The 21,594-nt window shown below is 48.1% G+C and overlaps 1 protein-coding gene across 3 annotated transcripts in view; it reads left to right on the top strand.

Moving 5' to 3' along the window:
• KPNA3 (karyopherin subunit alpha 3) overlaps window positions 1-21,594 on the top strand; it is a 276,618-nt gene that overhangs the window by 165,025 nt on the left and 89,999 nt on the right. For all 3 annotated transcript variants that reach the window (XM_029602832.1, XM_029602829.1, XM_029602833.1), the window contains one exon: window positions 10,035-10,166. In XM_029602832.1, coding sequence (XP_029458692.1) covers window positions 10,035-10,166 — 132 coding nt within the window. The remainder of the gene's footprint in view (window positions 1-10,034; window positions 10,167-21,594) is intronic.

Here is a 21,594-nt window from a genome sequence, read left to right on the forward strand (position 1 = left end):
GAGCTCTTTGTACGGCTCCGTTCGAACCTCTTCGTCGTGCCACTCTCGAAGACTTGACTCTCAAGACTATTTTCCTGGTTGCTATCTGTTCAGCCAGGAGAGTGTCTGAACTTCAAGTTCTATCTTGTAGAGACCCTTTCTTGCGTTTTTCGGACTCGGGCGTCTCTCTCAAGACCGTACCTTCTTTCTTACCTAAGGTTGTTTCGTCTCTTCATATTAACCAGTCCGTTGAACTTCCCGCTTTTTCTCCAGAGGATATCGCAGCCTCGCTTAAGATCTAGATGATCTTCGTCATCTAGATCTTAAGCGAGTCTTATTGCGTTATCTTGAGGTCACCAATGATTTTCGTGTCTCTGATCATCTTTTTGTCCTGTGGAGTGGACACAACAGGGGAAGCAAGCTTCTAAAGCTACGATCGCTTGCTGGTTGAAGGATGCGATTTCCTCTGCTTACATTTGCAAGGGCTGAGCAATTCCTGAAGGCCTAAAAGCTCGTTCTTTGCGTTCTCAAGCGACCTCTTGGGCGGAGTCTCAATCTGTGTCTCCGCAGGAAATTTGTCGGGTGGCTACATGGAAATCCCTTCATACTTTTGCTTGTCACAACCGCCTCGATGTTCAGGCTCCAGTCTTTGGTTCCTTTGGTCGGCAGGTTCTTCAAGCGGGACTATCTGGGTCCCACCCTTTGTAGGGAAGCTTTGGGACATCCCATTGTCTGGACTGATCCTGGTACGTACAGGGAAAGGAAAATTTAGTTCTTACCTGATAATTTTCGTTCCTGTAGTACCAAGGATCAGTCCAGACATCCACCTGTTCTTTTCTGTCCGCTCAAATCTTTTTCCAGGTATTTTTTGTCTCTTCCTTCTTATAGGATTTCTTTGATTCCTGCATAGTCTTTCTGGATTTTGCTTATAGGCACCGGAAGCATCGTTACGATGATCAGGGGTAGTTACACGAGCATTTAGTTTACACAGTTCATTCAATTGTACTGTTATTTGTTGGTTTAAATTACATTTATAGTTATCCTGTTACTTGCTTGATCTTATACCTTTCTGTTTTGACAATGGTTATACTGAGGGTTCCTGGGTGGGTTCCGTCCTTATATGGGCAAGCCTCAGAACTCTGGTCTGTCTCCACCTGCTGGAACGGGGGCTTTACCCACGGTCTGGACTGCTCCTTGGTACTACAGTAATAAAAATTATCAGGTAAGAACTAATTTTCCTTTTTGGCACCACCTGGGGCGGATACTTTGGCGCCCCCCCTCCCCTCCCCCCCCCAAATATATAATTTTAAAATTTCCTAAACATCGATAAAATATTTCAAAACAGCAGACACATCAAACACCCAATAATTAAAACTTAAGGATTTTAAAAATATCCAGCTCTCCATATCTGTCATCCTAAGATTGTTGTAGACGGGGGGCACACGTGGACACAATACATGTACACATGCTTGGTGAGAGAGAGGGGGGAGCTTGTGTGTGTGACATGCATGCACAGTTTCTCTGTATCTCTCACACAGACATGCTTCGTCCATCTCTCTCAAACGCACACAAGCAGACAAACTGAACTGGAAACCACAAGCTGTATTCTGTATGCAATGCAATAATGGAAAAGCAGAAAATCACTATTCCTCAAAACAATACAATCAAGAAATATAAATCAATCAGAATATTAAACATACTAAAATATACATTTTAAAACAGCTGATGAATAGAATATTCAATTAGAAGCTCCTGTACAAAATTTTTAAAATGTCCTAAACATTGATAAAATATTTCAAAACAGACATCATATAACACCCAGTAATTAAAACTAATAAGGATTTTAAAAAATCCCCCACTCTCCATACCTGTCACACTGAGATTGTCGTGAACTGAGGTACACAGAGACAAACAAAATGTTCCCTCTATCTCACACGCATACACACTTGGTGAGACAGAGCTTGTGTGTGTGTGTGTGTGTGTGTGTGTGTGTGAAAGACACGCATGTTTCCTCCATCTCTCACAAAAACACACGCTTCTCTGATCTCGCACACAATTCATGTCTAACCCACGCACACATATATGCTTCCTCTCACCCCCACCCCTAGGCACCTTCTCATATATATGTACACACTCACTTTTATATACACTCAGTCTCACACACACCCGCACCCCCTCATCGGCACTTACTCTCACAGGGCCAGTCTCTCCTTTCTTCAGCCGCTGGCGGCAGTGCTGGGTCTGTTCTTTGCCGCCAGCTCTAGAAAATGCCGGCCGCGCCATTGCTGCAGGTCCTTACTTTTGCTGCTGGGGTTTCCACCGCCGCGTCACTGTTCCGCGCTGCTGAAGGACCTTCTTGCCAGGAGCAGTGGCACTCCTCCCCCTGTTGTCACCCGGGGTGGACCGCCCCCCTCGCCCTCCCTCTATTAGTACGCCTCTGAGTCATCCTCCCTGAAGTTTCATTTTGTGACCCCCCCCCCAGTTCAGTTTCTTTTCCAACAGAAAAGGTTCAAAGATCACGAATCATTAAAACCTTTCAAGTATCTAAAGGTCTGTATCATATCTCCCCTGCACTTTCTCTCTTCCAGGGTATACATTTTTAGATTGTTTAGCATCTCATAAGTCTTCCAATACAGAACCTGCACCATTTTGATCACCCTTCTCTGGACCGCCTCCATCCTGTCTCTATCCCTTTTAAGATAGTCTTCAGTACTGAACACAGTACTCCTTTTTCCTGCTGGTTATTCTTCTTCTTTCTCTCTGTGCAGCCCAGCATTCTTCTGTAATCCACTCCACCTTGGTGCTGACTCCCAAGCTTATTTTATTCACGAGCCTCCAGTGTAGGACCGTATCAAAAACTTTGTTGAAACCCAAAATAAATCACATTCAGGCCTATCCTGTAAAGTGCGGCCGCGTTTACCCTGCTCCTAAGCCGCTTTTAACTCACGTTCCAGCCGCGTTAGCCCTTCCTGCAATCCCGAATCCCCTTTAACCTACTCCTACCGCGTCCTAAATTCCCCGGGTAACCCCTTCCGCCCGCGGCATGTATATTGCATGCGAACAAGCGAATTAGCTCGATATTGCATGCAAACGAGCCAATTAGCTATTCCCCTAGCATCCCGTAACACGCGCCCCGACTAACGCTACCTTTCCCTGCCATTTTGTCGCGCGTTTAACCTGCAGACTTACTGCCTACCCTGACCCAGGCGGTAGAGGCATGGGTAAGGGTAGGTGGCAAGCTTTCCCCCAGCCCCCGCTCACCTGCCCCGGCCGCGATCATGGGTGCCGGTCTCCGTGGCAGCCCCAGTCCTCTCCCCTGCTCCCGAAGCCAAAAAAAAAAAAAGCTTTTTTTTTTTTGGCTTTGGGAGGAGGTGAGAGGACTGGGGCTGCCACGGAGACTGCTTTCCCCCGTGCAAGTAAGTTGTTTCGCCGCTTGTCTCTTCTCCCCCCTCCCGGAGCAGGGCGCGAAAAGCTGCCTTGCTCCGGGAGGGGGGGGGGGGGGGGGGGGGAGAGATGACAGCGGCGAATCCAAAAAATAAGCGAAAAAAACTTAAAAGCTAAAAGTAAGTTGCTTCGCCCCTGCCATCTCTTCTCCCCCCCCTCCCGGAGCAGGGCGCGAAAAGCAGCCTTGCTCCGGGAGGGGGGGAGAGAGATGACAGCGGCGAAACTTTCCCCCAGCCCGGACGCCGGCAAAAAAACTTACTTTTTTGCAGCCAGCCATGAGCAGGAACACGATCTGGCCTGCCTTAGCTCCTCCCGACAAGATGGCCGCCTGCACGGGGACAGCGTGCAATTGGCCACTGAAGACGTCACGTCTTCAGTGGCCAATTGCACGCTGTCCCCGTGCAGGCGGCCATCTTGTCGGGAGGAGCTAAGGCAGGCCAGATCGTGTTCCTGCTCATGGCTGGCTGCAAAAAAGTAAGTTTTTTGCTGGCGTCCGGGCTGGGGGAAAGCTTTACGGTTGCTAGTGTCCCCCCTCCTCCCGGAGCAAGGCGGCTTTTCCGCCCTGCTCCGAGAGGAGGGGGGACACTGAAAAGTCATTTCGCCGCTGTCTTCGCCGTTGCTTCGCCGCTGTCAGTGTCCCTCCTCCCGGAGCAAGGCGGCTTTTCGCGCCCTGCTCCGAGAGGAGGGGGGACACTGACAAGTCGTTTCGCCGTTGTTTCTGCGCTGTCGCCGCCGTTGCTTCCTGGTATCTGTCATTTCAAATGACATTTGAAATGACAGATACCAGCGTGGCGTGAAGCCTTAGGCCCGCGCACCCAGGATCCTGTATAGGCGCTCTATCCAGTATCCTGGGTTGCGCGGGCCTAAGGCTTTTCGGACGCGGCTTACATTTACATATAATTAGGCTTCAGGATTGAGCGGTAGGTGAGCTGCACTGTGCGGGCGGTAACCGCGGGTGCCGTAGGCACTAACGCAGCTCTTCCTACCGCTCGGTACTGGATAGGCCTGACTGAGTATTCTTCTTTGATCCAGTTCTCTAGTCACCCAATCAAAAGAATCAGATTAGCCTGATAGAACCTTTCCCTGGCAAATCCAGCAACCCACCAGTTTGTAAATAGTTCACTATTCTTTCCTTTAGCAAAATCCATTAATTTTCCTAAAAACAGGGTGAGGCTAAGCAGCCTGTAGTTTCCAGCTTCTTTGTTACCCCTCTTGAGAAGCAGGACCACCACTGCTCTTATCTAATCATGCAGCACCACTCCCGTTTCCAGAAATCTATGGAAAAGGTCTGTCAGTAGACTCGCCAGGACATCTCTGAGCTCCCTTAGTATCCTAGGATGTATCTCATCTGGCTGCATGGCCTTGTCCACTTTTACTTAGTTCTTCCCATGTGTTCTCTTCTGAAATGGAGTTTGTCTACTTCACTTCCATCTATGGTCTAGTCAACTAGCAATGGTCCTTCTCTAGGGTAGTATTTAGTGAACACGAAACTGAAGTATTTAATATTTCTGCCATTTCTTTGTCTCTCTCCATATGTTGCTCCTTGTCATCTTGCAATTTCACTATACCACTTTGGGCCGTCCTTTTTTTGGATATATCTGAAAAATTTGTCACCTCTTTTGGCAGTCCTTTCTTCCACTTGACTTTTTGCTGTCCTGATTTTTCATCCTCTTTCTGTTTTTCCAGGTGTTCTTCCCTGTATTCCTTTTTTTGGAATCCTTTCAACTTCTTAATCGCTGATCTTTTTGCCCTTCATTTTTTCAGCCACCTCTTTTGAGAACCAGGTTGGTTTCTTTTTCCTCTTACTTTGGTATACTTTTCTAACATATAAATGTGATGCCTCTGTAATAGCTCCTTTTAATTTGGCCCACTATTGTATTTCACCCATTTTCTCCCAGTCTTCTAGTTCTTCCCTCAGGAACATCCTCATTTTGACAGTCCATATTTTTTTAAATTCAAAACTTGTCTTTTGACTGTTTATTTGCAGTATCAAACAATAACTGATTTTCACTGGTGCTCAGGTGGGCACCTATGCAGACATGGACATTATCCCCATTTTGAGAGTGCTAGGTTGAGTATCTCACCCTCCTCATGCCTATTGTGTTAAAAATGACCTCATTCTGGTAAGGGTGAGGGCCTTTTTGCTAGGGTCAAGGTTGAAAAAATATTCCAAATCCATGCATATTACTTGGTCAGCTTGATATATGATCACTAGTTCAGCTCTATTGAATCCTGTTAGATAATTGTGGATCAACTGCAGTTTTTCTCTCTAGACCATGGTCAAGAGACAAACCAGCTTTAGAAAGCTCCCAGAATGCATCAGAAGCCATTAGGGATTTTCATGAAGTACGTGCTATAAAAGTGACGGCCAGAATCTCTGCATATAGCTGGTTTGTGAAGATGTTGCCACAAGTGGTACTTCCAGGCAGGAAAGGCTCTGAGCCTTCCTAACCAGGATGAACAAGTTCGTCGAAGCTGGTTTTGGAGCATCGTTTTAAAAGGCCCAGAGCTGGCATAATATTGGTAGTGAGAAACGTCTTGGACTGAGGATTGGCTCCGGAGCAGGGACAAGTTTAATTCCCCCACTTGAGGAATTCAGCTTGCAATTCAAAGTGGTTGAGAACCAAATCTTAAGCCTGTGTGTTGGTTTTCTCTGTCCATATTTACTTGGGGTCAAATTCTATTCTGGTATTTGCACCTGGAAGATTTCACCTCCAGAACACAAAGGCCAGTTCATGACAGTCTCTCAGTGCAGTTCCACAGGTATGAAATTTAAAATCCCCAAAAGTAAAGTACATTCAAAACAGCATGTAACTCTCTCTATATCACCCCATATTCCTTCCCTTCCTCCTCATATACATCCCTCTAGAACAACTTCAAATACATTGAGGGTAACCTTTTGACATCCAGTTCCCTATAAGGTCTATTCCAATCTTGTTACTAAAGTTCGGAAAAAGCTCTCTGACAAAGAATGCCATCTCTAATTGAAGTAGATTGCATCTCTTATTGCTATACCTTGACAGATTTGCCCTTGGAAGAGCATATTAAAGCATGTGCTGTCAGGGTGATTGACAGCTGACACAATCTTAGAAATTTGCAAAACTGCAACATGGAATTCAGTCCATATGTTCATTGCTGCCGTTGCTGGATTTCTAGATTAGGATTTTCCATCCCAGAAAACCTCTTTGTGCCATAGAGCCCAATTCCCGCCCTCCTAGGCCCATTTTTATTTTTCAGAGTTTGTGTCCGTGTTCTTCCATTTTCTGATTACCCAAAAAAAGAAAATCCTGAAGATGTTTCCTGTGCCTACTAGTTTCACTGTGCTGTAACTGTTGGTGGCATTCATGCTTTTCCCATTGATAAGCATGGCTGAATTCAGAGTTCAGAGCTTTGCTCTGTGCAGCTGCGCGTGCATTCCTGCGCAGAAAAATAATCTCCTCAATCTGTTTTTTCCGCGCACGGCGCTTCTTCTCTTCAGACTAATTTGAGACTACTAGTTTAAAAATGTCCAAAAAGTTGGACCCAAGGCCGTTGGGATTCAAGCTCTGCAAGTGCATCACGGATGGACATGATCGATGTTATCGATGCTTGGACCCGTACCACGAACAGGCCACATGCGAGCACTGTGGCCGCATGTCGCCCAGCGGCAGTGGGCTCAGAAAATCCACGACCTTCGAATAGCCTTAGGAGGCTCTTATGCCCCATCTTCAGAGACCCATTCGTCTCCGGGGCCGTCTAAGGAGCAGACCCCGAAGGTAAGGAGAGCAGCGTCAGTAGAGCCACAGACCTTAGGACTGGAGGACAGAGGGCTCGACACTCCCAGAGCTCCAAACCCAAGCCTCATCGAGAGGGAGTGAAATCCATGCGTCTGTCGCCCCCGGGTTCCATGGCGATGGGCAACAACCTCAGACTGCATCGAAGCATAAAATACCTGCATCGACGATGCCGTCTCACACTAAACCAAAGTCGATGCATTCGACATCGAAGCCAAAGCACCAGAAGACTGCGCAGGATGCACCAAGGAAAAAGCCCAAACCGAAGCAAACGGCGCCGGCATCAGCACACGTGGAGTAGACATACTCATGCAGCACCGGCATCAATGCCCGAGGGGCGCAACATCGGGATTCGCCAGCCACCCCCCACGGGACTTGTTCCACTCGACTCGAGCCGAGCACGGAGAAGCACCCGAGGTGAAAGCACTCATCTTCTACCAGCAAGGAAAGGACAAGCCAGGGAGGTAGTCATTCAATGATGGCTACCGGGAAAAAACCTACAGAGGTCTCGAGACAACATATCATACAATTCTGTAGCCCACACCTGTCGGGGCATTCAATGTCACCAATGGGTGAGGACACACCAGGATCCCCCTGCAGTCAGAAAAGGAATACATTCAGATAACTTCACATTCCTCTTCCTTGTCATCGCCACTGCAGGTGTTTTCTGACCTGTCTTCCAGCTCTAAAAACAGAGATTTAGATGTCTGGCTACAGGAGCCATTACAAAAGGAGGAAGGTAACGGGACTTACGTCCACAAAAGAGACAGTCCTGGGGCTCCAGACTCTGATATTTAACTGGCGGTGCTGCCACCAGCGGTTTCTAAATGACCTTCCAAACTGCATATGCCGCCTCAAACTCAACAGGCGTTTTACACAACTATCTTCAGCTCTCTCTGGTTTCTTTGAGATGCTGCAGTCTACCTTCACTCTACCTCCCTCCTTGACAGGTAGTGAGCCAGAATCACCACAGCCAACAGCACCTTCGTCCCCAGAACATCCAGGGACAAGGTCACCGGGGGACCCTTCGCCCCCAACCACTGGAGCATCTTCCTCTTGTACGAGAGTCTCCATTGTCTGTGGAACCTGACTCCCCTCAGACATCTCCAGGCACGTCTACAGGGTACCCATCAGACCCTCCTGAAGATCCGCCTGAACTCTATTCTCTGCCAGAGGATTTATCTTATCCTAAGTTCTTAGAGAAGATGGGATCTAGCCTGCACCTGAAAGTATAAAAGGTTCCAAATCCAAGGGCGGAGACATTGGGTTTACTGAAGATATTTGATTTGCCAGCTGAACCCACTTCTTTGCTGTCGCACTAGGTGCTGGATTCAGTTCTGGAAAAGTCCCTCCCTCCTAGGCCCATTTTTATTTTTCAGAGTTTGTGTGCTCCTTCCATTTTCTGATTACCCAAAAAAAAAAAATCCTGAAGATGTTTTCTGTGCCTACAAGTTTCACTGTGCTGTAACTGTTGGTAGCATTCATGCTTTATCTTCACCAGTGCAGCTTGTTAAAGATGCTTACCTGTAGTTCTCTTAGCTGTACAGTGAGCTTTACTACCCTCTTGCCTCTGTGCTTAGGAGGCATTCTTACTAATTGTACATATTAGGTGTTCAGTTGCTTATATAATTAACTAAAGACCATGTCATTGGAACTCCCTGCACTTAAAGCTTTCTAAGAAAGTTCCAAAGGAGTCCTTAAATTCTGCAAGTAATACAAATTACATGATCATTAGGGTGGCCCATTTGACTACTATTGCTCTAGAATAGGGCAGGAGGAATAGCCTAGTGGTTAGAGCAGTGGACTGTGAACCAGGAGACCAGGGTTCGAGTCGCTCCTTGTGACCTTGGGCAAGTCACTTTACCCTCCATTGCCTCAGGTACAAAAACTTAGGATAGAAAAATACCTACAGTACCTGAATGTAAACCGGTGTGATATCTCAATTGAGATCGAATGTCTGTATATAAAAATAATAAATAAATAAAATAAAATAGAACAGTAGTTACAGGTAAGTGATTGCTTTCATGGGAAAAAAATAGATTGGGATAACAGGTAGAAATATATTAAAGTGTAAAATGAACTGCTCTAAAAGTCATGAGATGTTTAATTGAAATTTATAAAAATTTGCTTAGGACTTTTTTTTTTGTTTGGCCTGATAATTGGGTAGTTTATCTGTTTAAGTAACCATTTCCTGGGGGCCTACAGTGGCAAGAGCCTTTATTCACTAACTACTCAGTTTTTTATCCCATTTTTAATCTTCCATCTAGCCCAGCCATCCCAGTGACAGTTCTTCAGCCAGGGCAAACAGTGACTCACTCTTTCTAAAATGCAGTATACATGCACCCTGAGTAGACAGTTATGGGTAGCTTTTGGCAGTGTCCTTCCTAACACATAACTGTTACTACTGAACACTGCCTAGGACTCCTGCTCCTTAGTTTGATTGCGTCCTCTGCAGATGTAGGGTATGTTTAGAAATTGTTCCAGCTTTTGTGTATTAAGATGCTAAAATTTGCTTTAATTTTGTTTAGAAGTATGGTTCTCTAATTTGCAGACTCAAAACTTCTAAAAGGATGGTAACCCTCATTCTAATATTTCTTTGTAAAGGACAATTTCACTTGATATGATTTAGTAGTACTGCAGAAAAAGCTTAAGCTGGCCACTGATTGCTTCCAGCTGGAATATGAGTACAACTAAAGAACAGAGGAAACTTCCTTTCCAGCCATCTAGCAGTTAAGGAACTTGAATAAAGCAATGCAGTTGGTTGATAGAGAGTGGTGAAAATAATAGGACTAGCTAGCCTGTGGCCTAAATGGGGTTTTTTTTTCTCTTTTCTCTCAGATTATTGTGGACACAGTTTGGGCCTTGTCCTACCTAACAGATGGAGGTAATGAGCAGATACAAATGGTGATTGATTCTGGAGTTGTACCATTTTTAGTTCCTCTTCTTAGTCATCAGGAGGTTAAAGTACAGGTAAGACTACTTTTTTTCAGTTTCTTTATTTTAGATAGCAAGATATGGTCACTCATAAGAGTGCATATAACTCAGAATTACAGATATTGGTTACAGTTGAGCTTTAATGATAAAAAGGGAAAGCTTGGCTTTAGAAGCTGCATTCAGACTGGTCAAGAGATGATTGGTGTATGAGAGACAAACTGGTATGTGAGTGTGACTGGTATGTATGTGGTGAGTGAGAGAGAAAGAAAGTGATTATGGGAATGAGAAGCCTGTGCATGTGGAGAGAGCTAGCATAGGAGTGAAAAACCTGGGTGTGTGAGACACAGCATGGGAGTGAGAAGCCTGCCATGGATGTGAGATGCCTGTGTGTGTTTGTGTGTACATGAGAGAGACTGTTCGGGAAGGTGACTGGTATGTGTGTAAGAGAGAGACTGGTCAGGAGATGATTGGTGTGTGAAAGACAGAAACTGGTCATGGGGGTGTGACTATGTGTGTGTGTGTGAGACAGACTGGTCGTGGGCCCTAAGGAAGAGGACCATGAGTACAGAGCTTCAGCCATTATTGCTTTTGGTGTGTGCTACTGGCCTGCATGGAAGAGGAGTAGGAGAGCTGCTGGAGGGGGTTAGTAAAGGTGGCTTTTTAAGTTTATTTTTCTTGATTGACTGCCATTTTAATTACTGAATATTATGTAATGTATGCTGTTTTGGAATATTTTATTGGTGTTTGGAGAATTTTTAAATGCTATGAGTTTTTAATTGTTGGATGATATTCTGTTCATAGTTGTTGTGAAACTTTTATTCTGCTTGTTAGTATAGTTATACAGATATTTCTGTGTTGGGATCTATAGCTGCTTGTCTAGTTCTGTTTTCCTAACAGGAGGTGTATTGGCATTTATGGCCTGATTTAATATTTGTAGGGTTGTTACTGTTTGAGTGCATTCCATAATACAGGTGTAACTGTGTGCAGATTAGTTGATGTCCATTACTGCAGATCCTGGGAGTATGTTAAGTCGGTTCTGTGTATGTGACCGAGGAGAGGTATTTTACTAGCATGTAAGCATTTGTATCAGTCTTATTTGTTGTATCTTCTCAAGAGAACATGCATTGGCGATAAACTGCTGTCTTTCCATAAGTAGGGCTATTGAGCCTGGTAGTAGGAGTTTGTGTTGCTGTTACTGAGATGACACTAGAACCATATATCATTTTTGTATGGTGAGTTGTACAGGGAATGTCATAATTGTGCTTTACATACATAATTGTGGGTCAGGGAGGTTCCTGTGGATGCAAACTGTACTTTTACATTTAGCCCTATGATGGTCATGTGTTCAGTGTGTCACGCATGTGAGAACCATCTATCAGGTGTGTCCCGACAGAAAGAGAACCACTGCCTTAGGGATTAGCACAAAAAATCTATTTCACAGTTATATACAATATAATATAGAAAAGGATTAGAGCATAAGAACATGCCATACTGGGTCAGACCAAGGGGCCATCAAGCCCAGCATCCTGTTTCCAACAGTGGCCAATCCAGGCCATAAGAACCTGGCAAGTACCCAAAAACTGTCTATTTCCTAGCGTGTAGCAGATGGACTCAGGACCAATGGGTATAGTGTACTCCTGCTAGCAGTTGGAGACGGATCAGATTTCAATCTGACGTCAGCCCCTAGTACATTTACCCCTGCAGGAAGTGCAGCTCTTCAGTATTTTCCGTCTCCATAGCAGTTAGGGACTATCTGCAAGCTCTCACAGCGTTAGAACCAAATTCAAAGAAGAAACGTACCTGAAGACGAGTCCCGCTCTCCTGCGGTGATACCCTCTGGTCCCTCCCCCAGTTGAGATTCCCGAGGTGATTTCCATGGTCCCTCGGAGGAAAGCCTCGGTCCGGCGGCCGAATCGCAGTGAGGACCTAGCCCCTGATCCTCGGGCGCGGCTGAGAGGCAGCAGGTGCACCCTCGAGCGCAGTGGTGAAGGTATTTGCCCTCTCCCCCCCCCCCCCCCCCCCCCCCCCCCCCCCCCCCCCCGCAGCCAAAGACCGCCCGGGACGAAACCGGGAAGCGCCGAAGACAAGGTAAGGTAGAAGTCTTCTGCTTTAATCCGGTCTCCGAGGATCGAGGAGGAGCACAGGTCACTGGCCCGGGACCAGTGCCACCGGGTTGATCCGCCCTAGCAGGGCCAGGCTCCGGCTATTTCCAAGGGTCTACCCACGTGGAGACTCTCCGAGGGGGTCGCCATATTGCCCACGTGCTCGCCGTCGCCATCTTGGCCCTATTCGCCGCGCCGTTCGCATTCGTCCCAAGCGCACAACTCTGACCTAGGCGCACAAAGCACTTGTCGCATAGCCTTACACGCACATCAAGCCTTGCACGCATAAGTTGCACACACAGAGCCGGGTGTATATCTACGGCTGGGTGCACAGCTGCGCGCACAACATACACGCTCATCTTAGGTGCACCAGAGCGCATAAGCGTTTACGCACAGACAGCCATGGCACCCCCAGAAACAGGGATAAAAGCTCAAGGCCTCTGCCCAGCATTCTACATCAGAGCCGCACAAAGCGAGGAGGCAGACGCCTTGTGCACGCAGTGCGAGGAGGCCCTGGGAGACCGTCCCACCCAGGGCAGAGTTCTAGCTCCTCAGGGGGACCTCCCCACAGACGGGGACTACCAAGGAACCAGTGCCCCTCAGCTTTGACCCAGCGTCGATCTCATGGGTGGAGTTCTTCAAGGGGATTCACGCCTTTGTTCAAATGCAAACTGAACCTCAGGCTGACCAGCCACATGCTCCACCGGAGGACCCTCATGCCCCAGGCCCTTCAAGACCTAGGCACAGGCTTCCACTACCCAGAAGCCCCACCTATGGGGACTCGGACATCTCTGAGGAGGAAGCCGAACCCCTAGAAGAGGGGGAGCTCCCCCCCGGGGACAGAGCCTCACCAAACCATGAGACGCTTCTTCACAACGGACGAGCTCCCGGACCTGGTCAACCAATGCCTGACGGAGCTCGCTATCCCAGGCCCAGGTACTTCAGGGGAACCTAAACCGAACCCCCTGCTGGAGGGTCTTCAACAGACTTCTCGCCATTTCCCTCTGTTACAAGCAGCACAGCAGCTGATTGACCTGGAATGGAATGCTCCGGAGTCCACATTCAAAGGGGGACGAGCCTTGGCAGCCCTGTACCCCCCTGGACCCGGCAACCTTGCATGCCCAAGAGTTGATGCCATGGTCTGCGCAGTCTCTAAGCGCACTACTATCCCAGTGGAGGGAGGAGCTGCGCTCAAGGATGCACATGACCGGCGTCTGGAGTCCATCCTGAAACAGTCATTTGACGTAGCCGCTATGTCTCTACAAATTGAAGCCTGCTGCACCATGGTGAAACATGCCTGCTTATCACAAACCAGGAACACCACCCCGGGAGAAGACCTAAAACCAGCAGTATCATTCCTCGCGGACGCTGCCTCTGACCTAGTGCACACCGCGGCCAGAGGAGTGTCATCCGCGGTGGCAGCCAGGAGGCAACTCTGGCTCCGAAGCTGGTCGGCCGACGCATCTTCCAAAACGTGCCTCACAAGGATACCCTTCAAAGGATCCCTCCTGTTTGGCAGCGAACTAGAGAAACTGTCCGACAAATGGGGCGAGTCCCCATTGCCGCGCCTACCAGAGGATAAGACGAAGAGAAACAAACGACCCTTCTCCAGGGGCAGAAGTTCACAGCACTTCAATCCTTACAGGAGCAACTATCAGGCCCCCCGCCCTACGGGCAGGAACCAGTCCTTTCGGACCAAGCACAAGAGGGGAACCAGCTCGGGTACAGGCCCCAGCCGCACCCCACAATGAGATTCAGCCGACCCATCCAAGGGAAGAAGCCATAGGGGGCAGACTAGCTCTATTCTACCGCAGATGGGTTGAGATAACTTCGGACAAGTGGGTCCTAACCATCATTCGGGAGGGATTACTACCTGGATTTTCTACGAACCCCTCCGGACAAGTTCATGGAGTCCCCCTGCCACAACCTCTTCAAGAGGGCAGCAGTGGAAGCTACACTGTCCAGACTACTGGCCCTCGAGGCCATAACCCCAGTGCCTCCACAAGAAATAAATACTGGGCATTATTCCATTATTTTATCGTCCCCAAGAAAGAGGGAACATTCAGGCCCATCCTGGATCTCAAGTCGGTCAACCGCCACCTCAGGATTCCCCGCTTCCGATGGAAACCCTACGATCCGTAATAAGGGCGATACAACCGGGAGATTTCTCAAATCCCTGGATCTTTTGGAGGCCTACCTACACATCCCAGTTCATCAGGAACACCAGCGCTACCTACACTTCAAAGTCCTGAACAGTCATTACCAATTCTGGGCACTACCCTTCGGGTTAGTCACAGCACATTCACCAAGGTAATAGTGGTGGTGGCGGCGGCAACACTGAGGAAGGAAGGAATCCTCATTCACCCTTACCTGGACGATTGGCTGATCAGGGCAAAGTCACTGGAGGAAAGCTGCCAAGCAACCAGCAGAATCATAAATCTACTGGAGAGCCTAGGATGGGTGGTCAACACAAACAAGAGCTCCCTACAGCCCTCGCAGTCTCTGGAATACCTAGGAGTCCGATTTGACACCAAAGAGGACAAGGTCAGCCTGATCCCCACAAGGAGATCAAAATTGTGGAACTGGCTGCAAACCTTGCTTGAACGATCCTCGTCCCACAGCATGGGATTACCTGCAAGTCCTTGGGCTGATGGCATCCACACTGGAAGTTGTGCCATGGGCGTGAGCCCACATGAGGCCCCTACAGCGCTCACTTCTATCACGATGGAGCCCACGGTCCCAGAACTACACTGTACTTCTATCACTCCTGGGCAGAGTTCGGACCCAGCTACGGTGGTGGCTGCAGGCCAGCCACATGAGCCAGGGATCAAGACTATCCTCCCCAACCTGGACCCTACTCACCACAGATCCCAGTCCACGAGGATGGGGAGCACACTGCGAGGAGTTAACCACCCAAGGGCAGTGGAACGCAGAAGAGGCGGGATGGAACATCAATCGCCTAGAAGCGTGGGCAGAAAGACTAGCCTGTCTGGGGTTCGCTCACAGACTTCGAAACAAAGCGGTCAGAGTAATGTCGGACAACGCCACGACAGTGGCCTACATCAACCAACAGGGGGCGAACCAGGAGCCAACTGGAGTCCCTAGAAATAAACCCCCTGATGGCATGGGCGGAAGCAAACCTCCAGGAGATCTCCGCCATCCACATCGCCGGGAAAGACATCACGGCAGACTTCCTCAGCAGGGAAAGTCTAGACCCAGGAGAATGGAGGCTGTCGTCCGCAGCCTTCCAATTGATAGTGAATCGGTGGGGACACCGGACATGGCAAAACAGGCAATCTGTATCTGGCAAAACAGTATCTGGCAAACAGATCCAACGCCCAAGTATCCAGATACTTCAGCCGCAGGCGGGAACCGCAGTCCCAAGGGATCGATGCCCTGGTACAGACCTGGCTACCGGGGACTCTAATATACCCCTTCCAGACGTGGCCCCTATTGGGCGCAATCATTCACAAGATACAACTACACAAGGGACTAGTTCTTCTGGTGGCTCCGGATTGGCCAAGAAGACCCTGGTACGCAGATATGAGAATACTGCTGGCAGGGAACCCTCTATCCCTGCCCCCACACAGGGCCCTGCTACAACAAGGTCCGATCCTCCACGAGGACCCAGCTCAATTCTCTCTTACAGTCTGGCCATTGAGAGGGCCCGTCTGAGAGAGAGAGCGGATACTCGGGGGCGGTAATAGACACTCTCCGCGCACGCAAGTTCTCCACATCGTACATAAGGATCTGGAGAGTATTTGAAGCCTGGTGTGAAGACCACAACATCAAGCCACGCTCATTTAAAGTTCCCGTGATCCTAGAATTCTTACAGAATGGACTACAGAAGGGTCTGTCACTCAACTCCATCAAGGTACAGGTGGCCGCATTGTCATGCTACGGCTACAAGAGCGAGGGCGACAGCATAGCTTCGCACCCACGCTTCCTGAAAGGAGTCAAACACATTCGCCCACCACTAAAGTGGCCGGTACCCTCTGTGGAATCTCAATCTCGTTTTGGACTTCCTAGTGGGAACCGCCTTCAGACCCTCCGAGGCCTGTCCCTCTGCCTGTTAACCTTAAAGACTGTGTTTTTGCTGGCAGTGTGTTCAGTTCAGCCCGCCGTATCTCGGAACTACAAGCACTGTCCTGCCGTGAGCCGATTCTCAGGCTCACCCTGGGGTCCATCCAACTACGCACGGTTCCCTCCTTCATCCCCAAAGTGGTCTCACACTTCCACCTCAACCAGACCATCTCGCTACCAACGACAGATGGCTTGAAGAATTCGGAAGAAGCCCGTAGTCTACGCCACTTCAATATCGGCAGACTCCTATCCAGATACCTGGAAATGTCGGAACCCGTAAGAACGGACCACCTTTTCGTCCTTCACAGCGAAAAGAGACAAGGGGAAGCGGCCTCACGGGCAACCATCGCCCGCTGGATCAAGGAAGTCATCAAGGTGGCCTACGTAGAAGCTGGCAAGCCACCACCTCTACAGATCAAGGCCCATTCTACCAGAGCCCAGGCAGTATCCTGGGCAGAAACTAAAATGCTGTCACCTGCCGAGATCTGCAGGGCGGCTAAATGGTCCTCCATACATACTTTCTCTAGATTCTCCCGTCTGGACGTTCAGGCTCGGGACGACACGGCATTTGCAAGGGCAATACTAAGTGGGTCACGGGCAGACTCCCACCCGGTTCGGGAGCAGCTTTTATACATCCCATTGGTCCTGAGTCCATCTGCTACACGCTAGGAAATGGAGAAATTACTTACCTGAATTTCGGTTTCCTTAGTGTAGACAGACTCAGCATCCCACCCTTGGCTGCCGTTACGCATGGTCTTGCAAATAATTCAAGGGTAAGCCATGTTTTCATTTACCTAGGGCATCCACCCTGCCGGGTGTCAACGCTTTCCGGTTGAGTACACTGGCGGTCTCCAGCTATTGTCAATCAACCAGTTCAAGTTAATCAAGTTTGAACGTTTAATCAAGTTATGAAGTTATTCAAGTTAACCAAATTAAGTTAATCAGTCAGTCACACATATATATCCACAATGCTTTTCGAGGAGAATACTGAAGAGCTGCACTTCCTGCAGGGGTATATGTACTAGGGGCTGACATCAGATTGAAATCTGATCCATCTCCAACTACTAGCAGGAGTACACTATACCCATTGGTCCTGAGTCCATCTGTTTACACCAGGGGTGGGCAAGTCCGGTCCTCGAGGGCTGCAAACCAGTCTGGTTTTCAGGATACCCCTAATGAATATGCATGAAATAGATTTGGATACAACTGAGGCAGTGTGTATGCAGGTCTCTCTCATGCGTATTCATTAATGATATCCTGAAAACCCGACTGGTTTGCAGCCCTCGAGGACCAGAATTGCCCACCCCTGGTCTACACTAAGGAAAATGAAATTATCAGGTAAGTCATTTCTCCATTCCATGTTACTGTTGCTAGTAATAGCAGTGGCTATTTTCCAAGTCAACTTAATAGCAGGTAATGGACTTCTCCAAGAACTTATCCAATCCTTTTTTAAACACATTTATACTAACTGCACTAACCACATCCTCTGGCAACAAATTCCAGAGTTTAATTGTGCGTTGAGTAAAAAAGAACTTTCTCCGATTAGTTTTAAATGTGCCAGCACCAATTGGTGCTAGCACCAATTATAAACCCGTGTGAAATCAACTGTTCACTGCATAGATTATCATATTCAAGAGAGTGTAGAGTATTCACACATGCACTAGAAGTTTAAGCAACACTTGTTAAGCATATATTTTCAAACATCAGTTTCTCCTACAATTTGAAACAGATCCTTACAGGATTTATAAAGATTTTATCACCAGCATCTCTGCATAGACATTTTTGGACTTTTACCTTTTTCAACTTCTGGTGCTAGTCAATCCTTTACTATATTGTATTGTACATAATTGTGAAAAATGAATACATATTTTTGTGCCAATTTGCTGTATGTACACACCGGAACACGAGTAAGTATATTCACTCTTATTTTTTGTACTGTATATGTGGATATATAATAAAGTCAAAACAAAATTACTTTCCTAGCATGTGGATAGATGGATTCAGGACCAGTGGGGTTATGAATCTCTACCAGCAAATAAAGACTGAGCAAGCTGATGTCACAGTATATATAGTCCTGCCATGACATCAGGCTGCCAGTATTCTGTCTTCAGCAGATGGTAGATGTGTATTTTCCTTCTGGGGATTGCTTCAAAGATTTAGAAAATTAATTGGAGTTTAGAATTGCCCCGTTATCCTGCTTTGATATCTAATTGTCCCTCCCCCAGTTGAGAATTCCTGAGATGATTTCCATGGTCCCTCAGATGAGTGCCTTGGTCCGGTAGCAGTTTTTTTTCAGCTGGCAAGGAATTAGCTGATTTAAGCAGTTGAAAGGCAGCGGATACAGGAAGCCTAGCGTAGTGATAACAGTATATACCCTCTCCCCTGCAGCCAGAGACTTTCTCCCAGGACAAACAGGATGGTAGTCCTCACACGTGGGTGACGTCACTGGACGGAGTCCTATCACGGAAAACTTTTCAGTCAAAGTTTCTAGAACTTTTGACTGGCACTCTGAGCATGCCCATCCTGCCATGATCCCTGCAGCCACAGGGGTCTCCCTTCAGTCTCTTTTTTTTTTCCACATTGCAGTTTGCCTCGCGGTTAGGAGCTCTGAGAATTTCTCTCACAATTTTCCTCATGGAATAAACTTAAATTTTACTTCAAAAAAGATTCCCTCATGGGGCCTCCCATCGTGATAGTGTTCTCCATTGCTCGGTGAGTAAAGTTCACTATCCCCAGACAGTTCCCACTCCCACCTCTTTCGGTGTCCGCAGGCCATCGACTGTTTTTGGGCCTCAACCTCTGCCATTATGGCAACAGGTTTCAGAAAATGTCCGGAGTGCCTCCGAACCATGCCGATTACCAACCCACATGATGTCTGTGTACTGTGCCTCGGCTCATCACACGACGTGTCTCACTTCCCAAGTTGTGCCCAGATGACTCAGAAGGGTAGGCAGGCTCACCTCGACAAGATGGAGACTGATTAAAATCAAGTTGACTCCATTGACATCCACCCAATCGTCACCGGCAGGAGCATCGAAGAAATTTAGTTATCAAACCTCGCTGGGAGCACCAGGGCAGCGGTGACCGTCCGTCACTGACTCAGTCTAAGGCATCTACATCATCTACCTCAGTGCTGGAGAAAGACTGGACCGAGCACAGATAGAAGCACCGGCGCAAGTCTATTCCCGACACAGACACCACATCAGCCTCGATGGCTATCGAGCCGCTTGTGAAGAAGACATGGGTAGAGGAGCCCTTAACACCTTCTCCACGCGAAAAACCAAGGCGATCCCCAATGATATCAGTGCCGGGTACTGAGCCCCCACAAGTCCCTGTGGAGGTGCCAGTAGCGCCTGGCCTGCCACCCCTGTAGCTGCAATATCTACACCAGCTTTCAGGGAGAAACTGGACGATTTCATCCACCAGACAGTGCTCGATGCTCTCCGAGACTTACAGCCGTTGATTACAGCCCCCATACCGGCACCGACACTGGAGCCATCAATATTTGCACCATTGCTAACCAGGTGGGATACACTCATCGGTGCCCTTCCAACAAAACCCATGCCACCGATGCCAAAGCAACCTGCAAAGTCTCTGAAAGCCCCGATTCCCATTCTGGGGTCCTCAGATGATGAAGGTACGGATTCCCTTCCTCTGTCACCGATGCCTGGTCCATCAGGGCTCTCGGGACCGAGAGGCCCTAGTTTTTCATCGATGCCTCCGGTGCTGCCGAAACCCACATCTATGTCACCACATCTTCCATTGAGGCCATTGAAGGATCCATCAGTGCCAATCCGTCCTACCATACCAATCTTCTTCCCTCCTTCAGGATTTCGACGAGACCTTTTCTGACACATGGGAAGATGTCGACACTAACACATCTACGGAGGATATCTTATCAGAACCATCTCCTCCAGAAGAAAGGAGAAAATCTCCCCCAGAAGATCTCTCCTTTGCCAATTTTGTTAGGGAAATGTCAGACAATTCCCTTTGAACTCATTACAGAAGAGGACACACGCCACAAAACATTAGAGGTTCTCCAATTTGTGGATGCACTGAAAGAAGTGATGGCTATCCCGGTACACGAAGTGCTAGTAGATCTGCAACATCATCTCTGGGAGCATCCTTGTGCTGTTCAGCCAGTGAATAAGAGGACAGATGCAACTTACCTGGTCCAACATATTCCTGGATTCCAAAAATCACAACTGCCCCATCAGTCGGTGGTAGTTGAGTCTGCACAAAAGAAGACCAGAAGACTGCGACCACACTCTTCAACACCTCCTGGCAAGGACCAAAAATTCCTTGATATCTTGGGTCGCAAGATGTTTCAAGGTTCTATGCTAGTGTCGTGCATAGCTGCATACCAACTTTACATGACACAGTATCAAAGGAATCTTTGGAAACAGGTTCAGGGAATAGCTGACTCTCTTCCCCAACAGCAGCAAGATAGTCTCACCGCCATACTACAAAAAGGCCTTGAGGCTGGGAAACATGAGGTTCATGCCGCTTACGACTCCTTTGAAACAGCTTCTTGCATGTCAGTGACTGGAATCAGCGCCAGGAGGTGGGCCTGGTTAAAAGCCTCTGATCTGAGACCTGAAGTCCAAGACAAACACGCTGATTTGCCATGCACCGGTGAAAACCTATTTGGCGACAAGATACAAGATGCAGCGGCTCAATTAAAAGACCACAATGAGATCCTGCGGCAGTTATCAACGGTAACTACCGAGGCCCCTTCTGCAAGAAGATCCACTAGAAGGGGCTCTAGGAAATAATTTTATCATCCATGCAGATACTACCCACCTGCCTCGCGCGAGGCCATCTCAGAGAGCACATCCTCTACAGCCCAAGACATCCAGGCCTCAGCTACCACCATCACAAACAGGCCAAGCCTCTGGATTTTGTAACCTATCCAGAAAGCAGCAGCAGTTCCACAAATCCAGATCCACTTGCCAGTAGGAGGTCAAATTCACCATTTCATAACCAACTGGCTCAACATTACCACAGACCAATGGGTGATATCCATCATAACCCATGGATACCATCTAAATTTTCTCATGGTACCCCCGGGCTACCACCCAAGCCACTGTGGATACACAAAGATCACACAAGTCTTCTAGAGTGAGAACTGTCCATAGGGCTTCGGAACCTGTGCCCCGGGCACAGCAGGGCAGAGGGTTCTACTCCCGCTATTTTCTCATTCCAAAGAAATCAGGAGTCCTCCGCAATCTCAACAAATGTCTACAAAAAGAAACTTTCAGGATGGTGTGCTTGGGCAA

Source organism: Rhinatrema bivittatum, chromosome 5 (genome assembly GCF_901001135.1).
Source record: "Rhinatrema bivittatum chromosome 5, aRhiBiv1.1, whole genome shotgun sequence".
NCBI lineage: Eukaryota > Metazoa > Chordata > Amphibia > Gymnophiona > Rhinatrematidae > Rhinatrema > Rhinatrema bivittatum.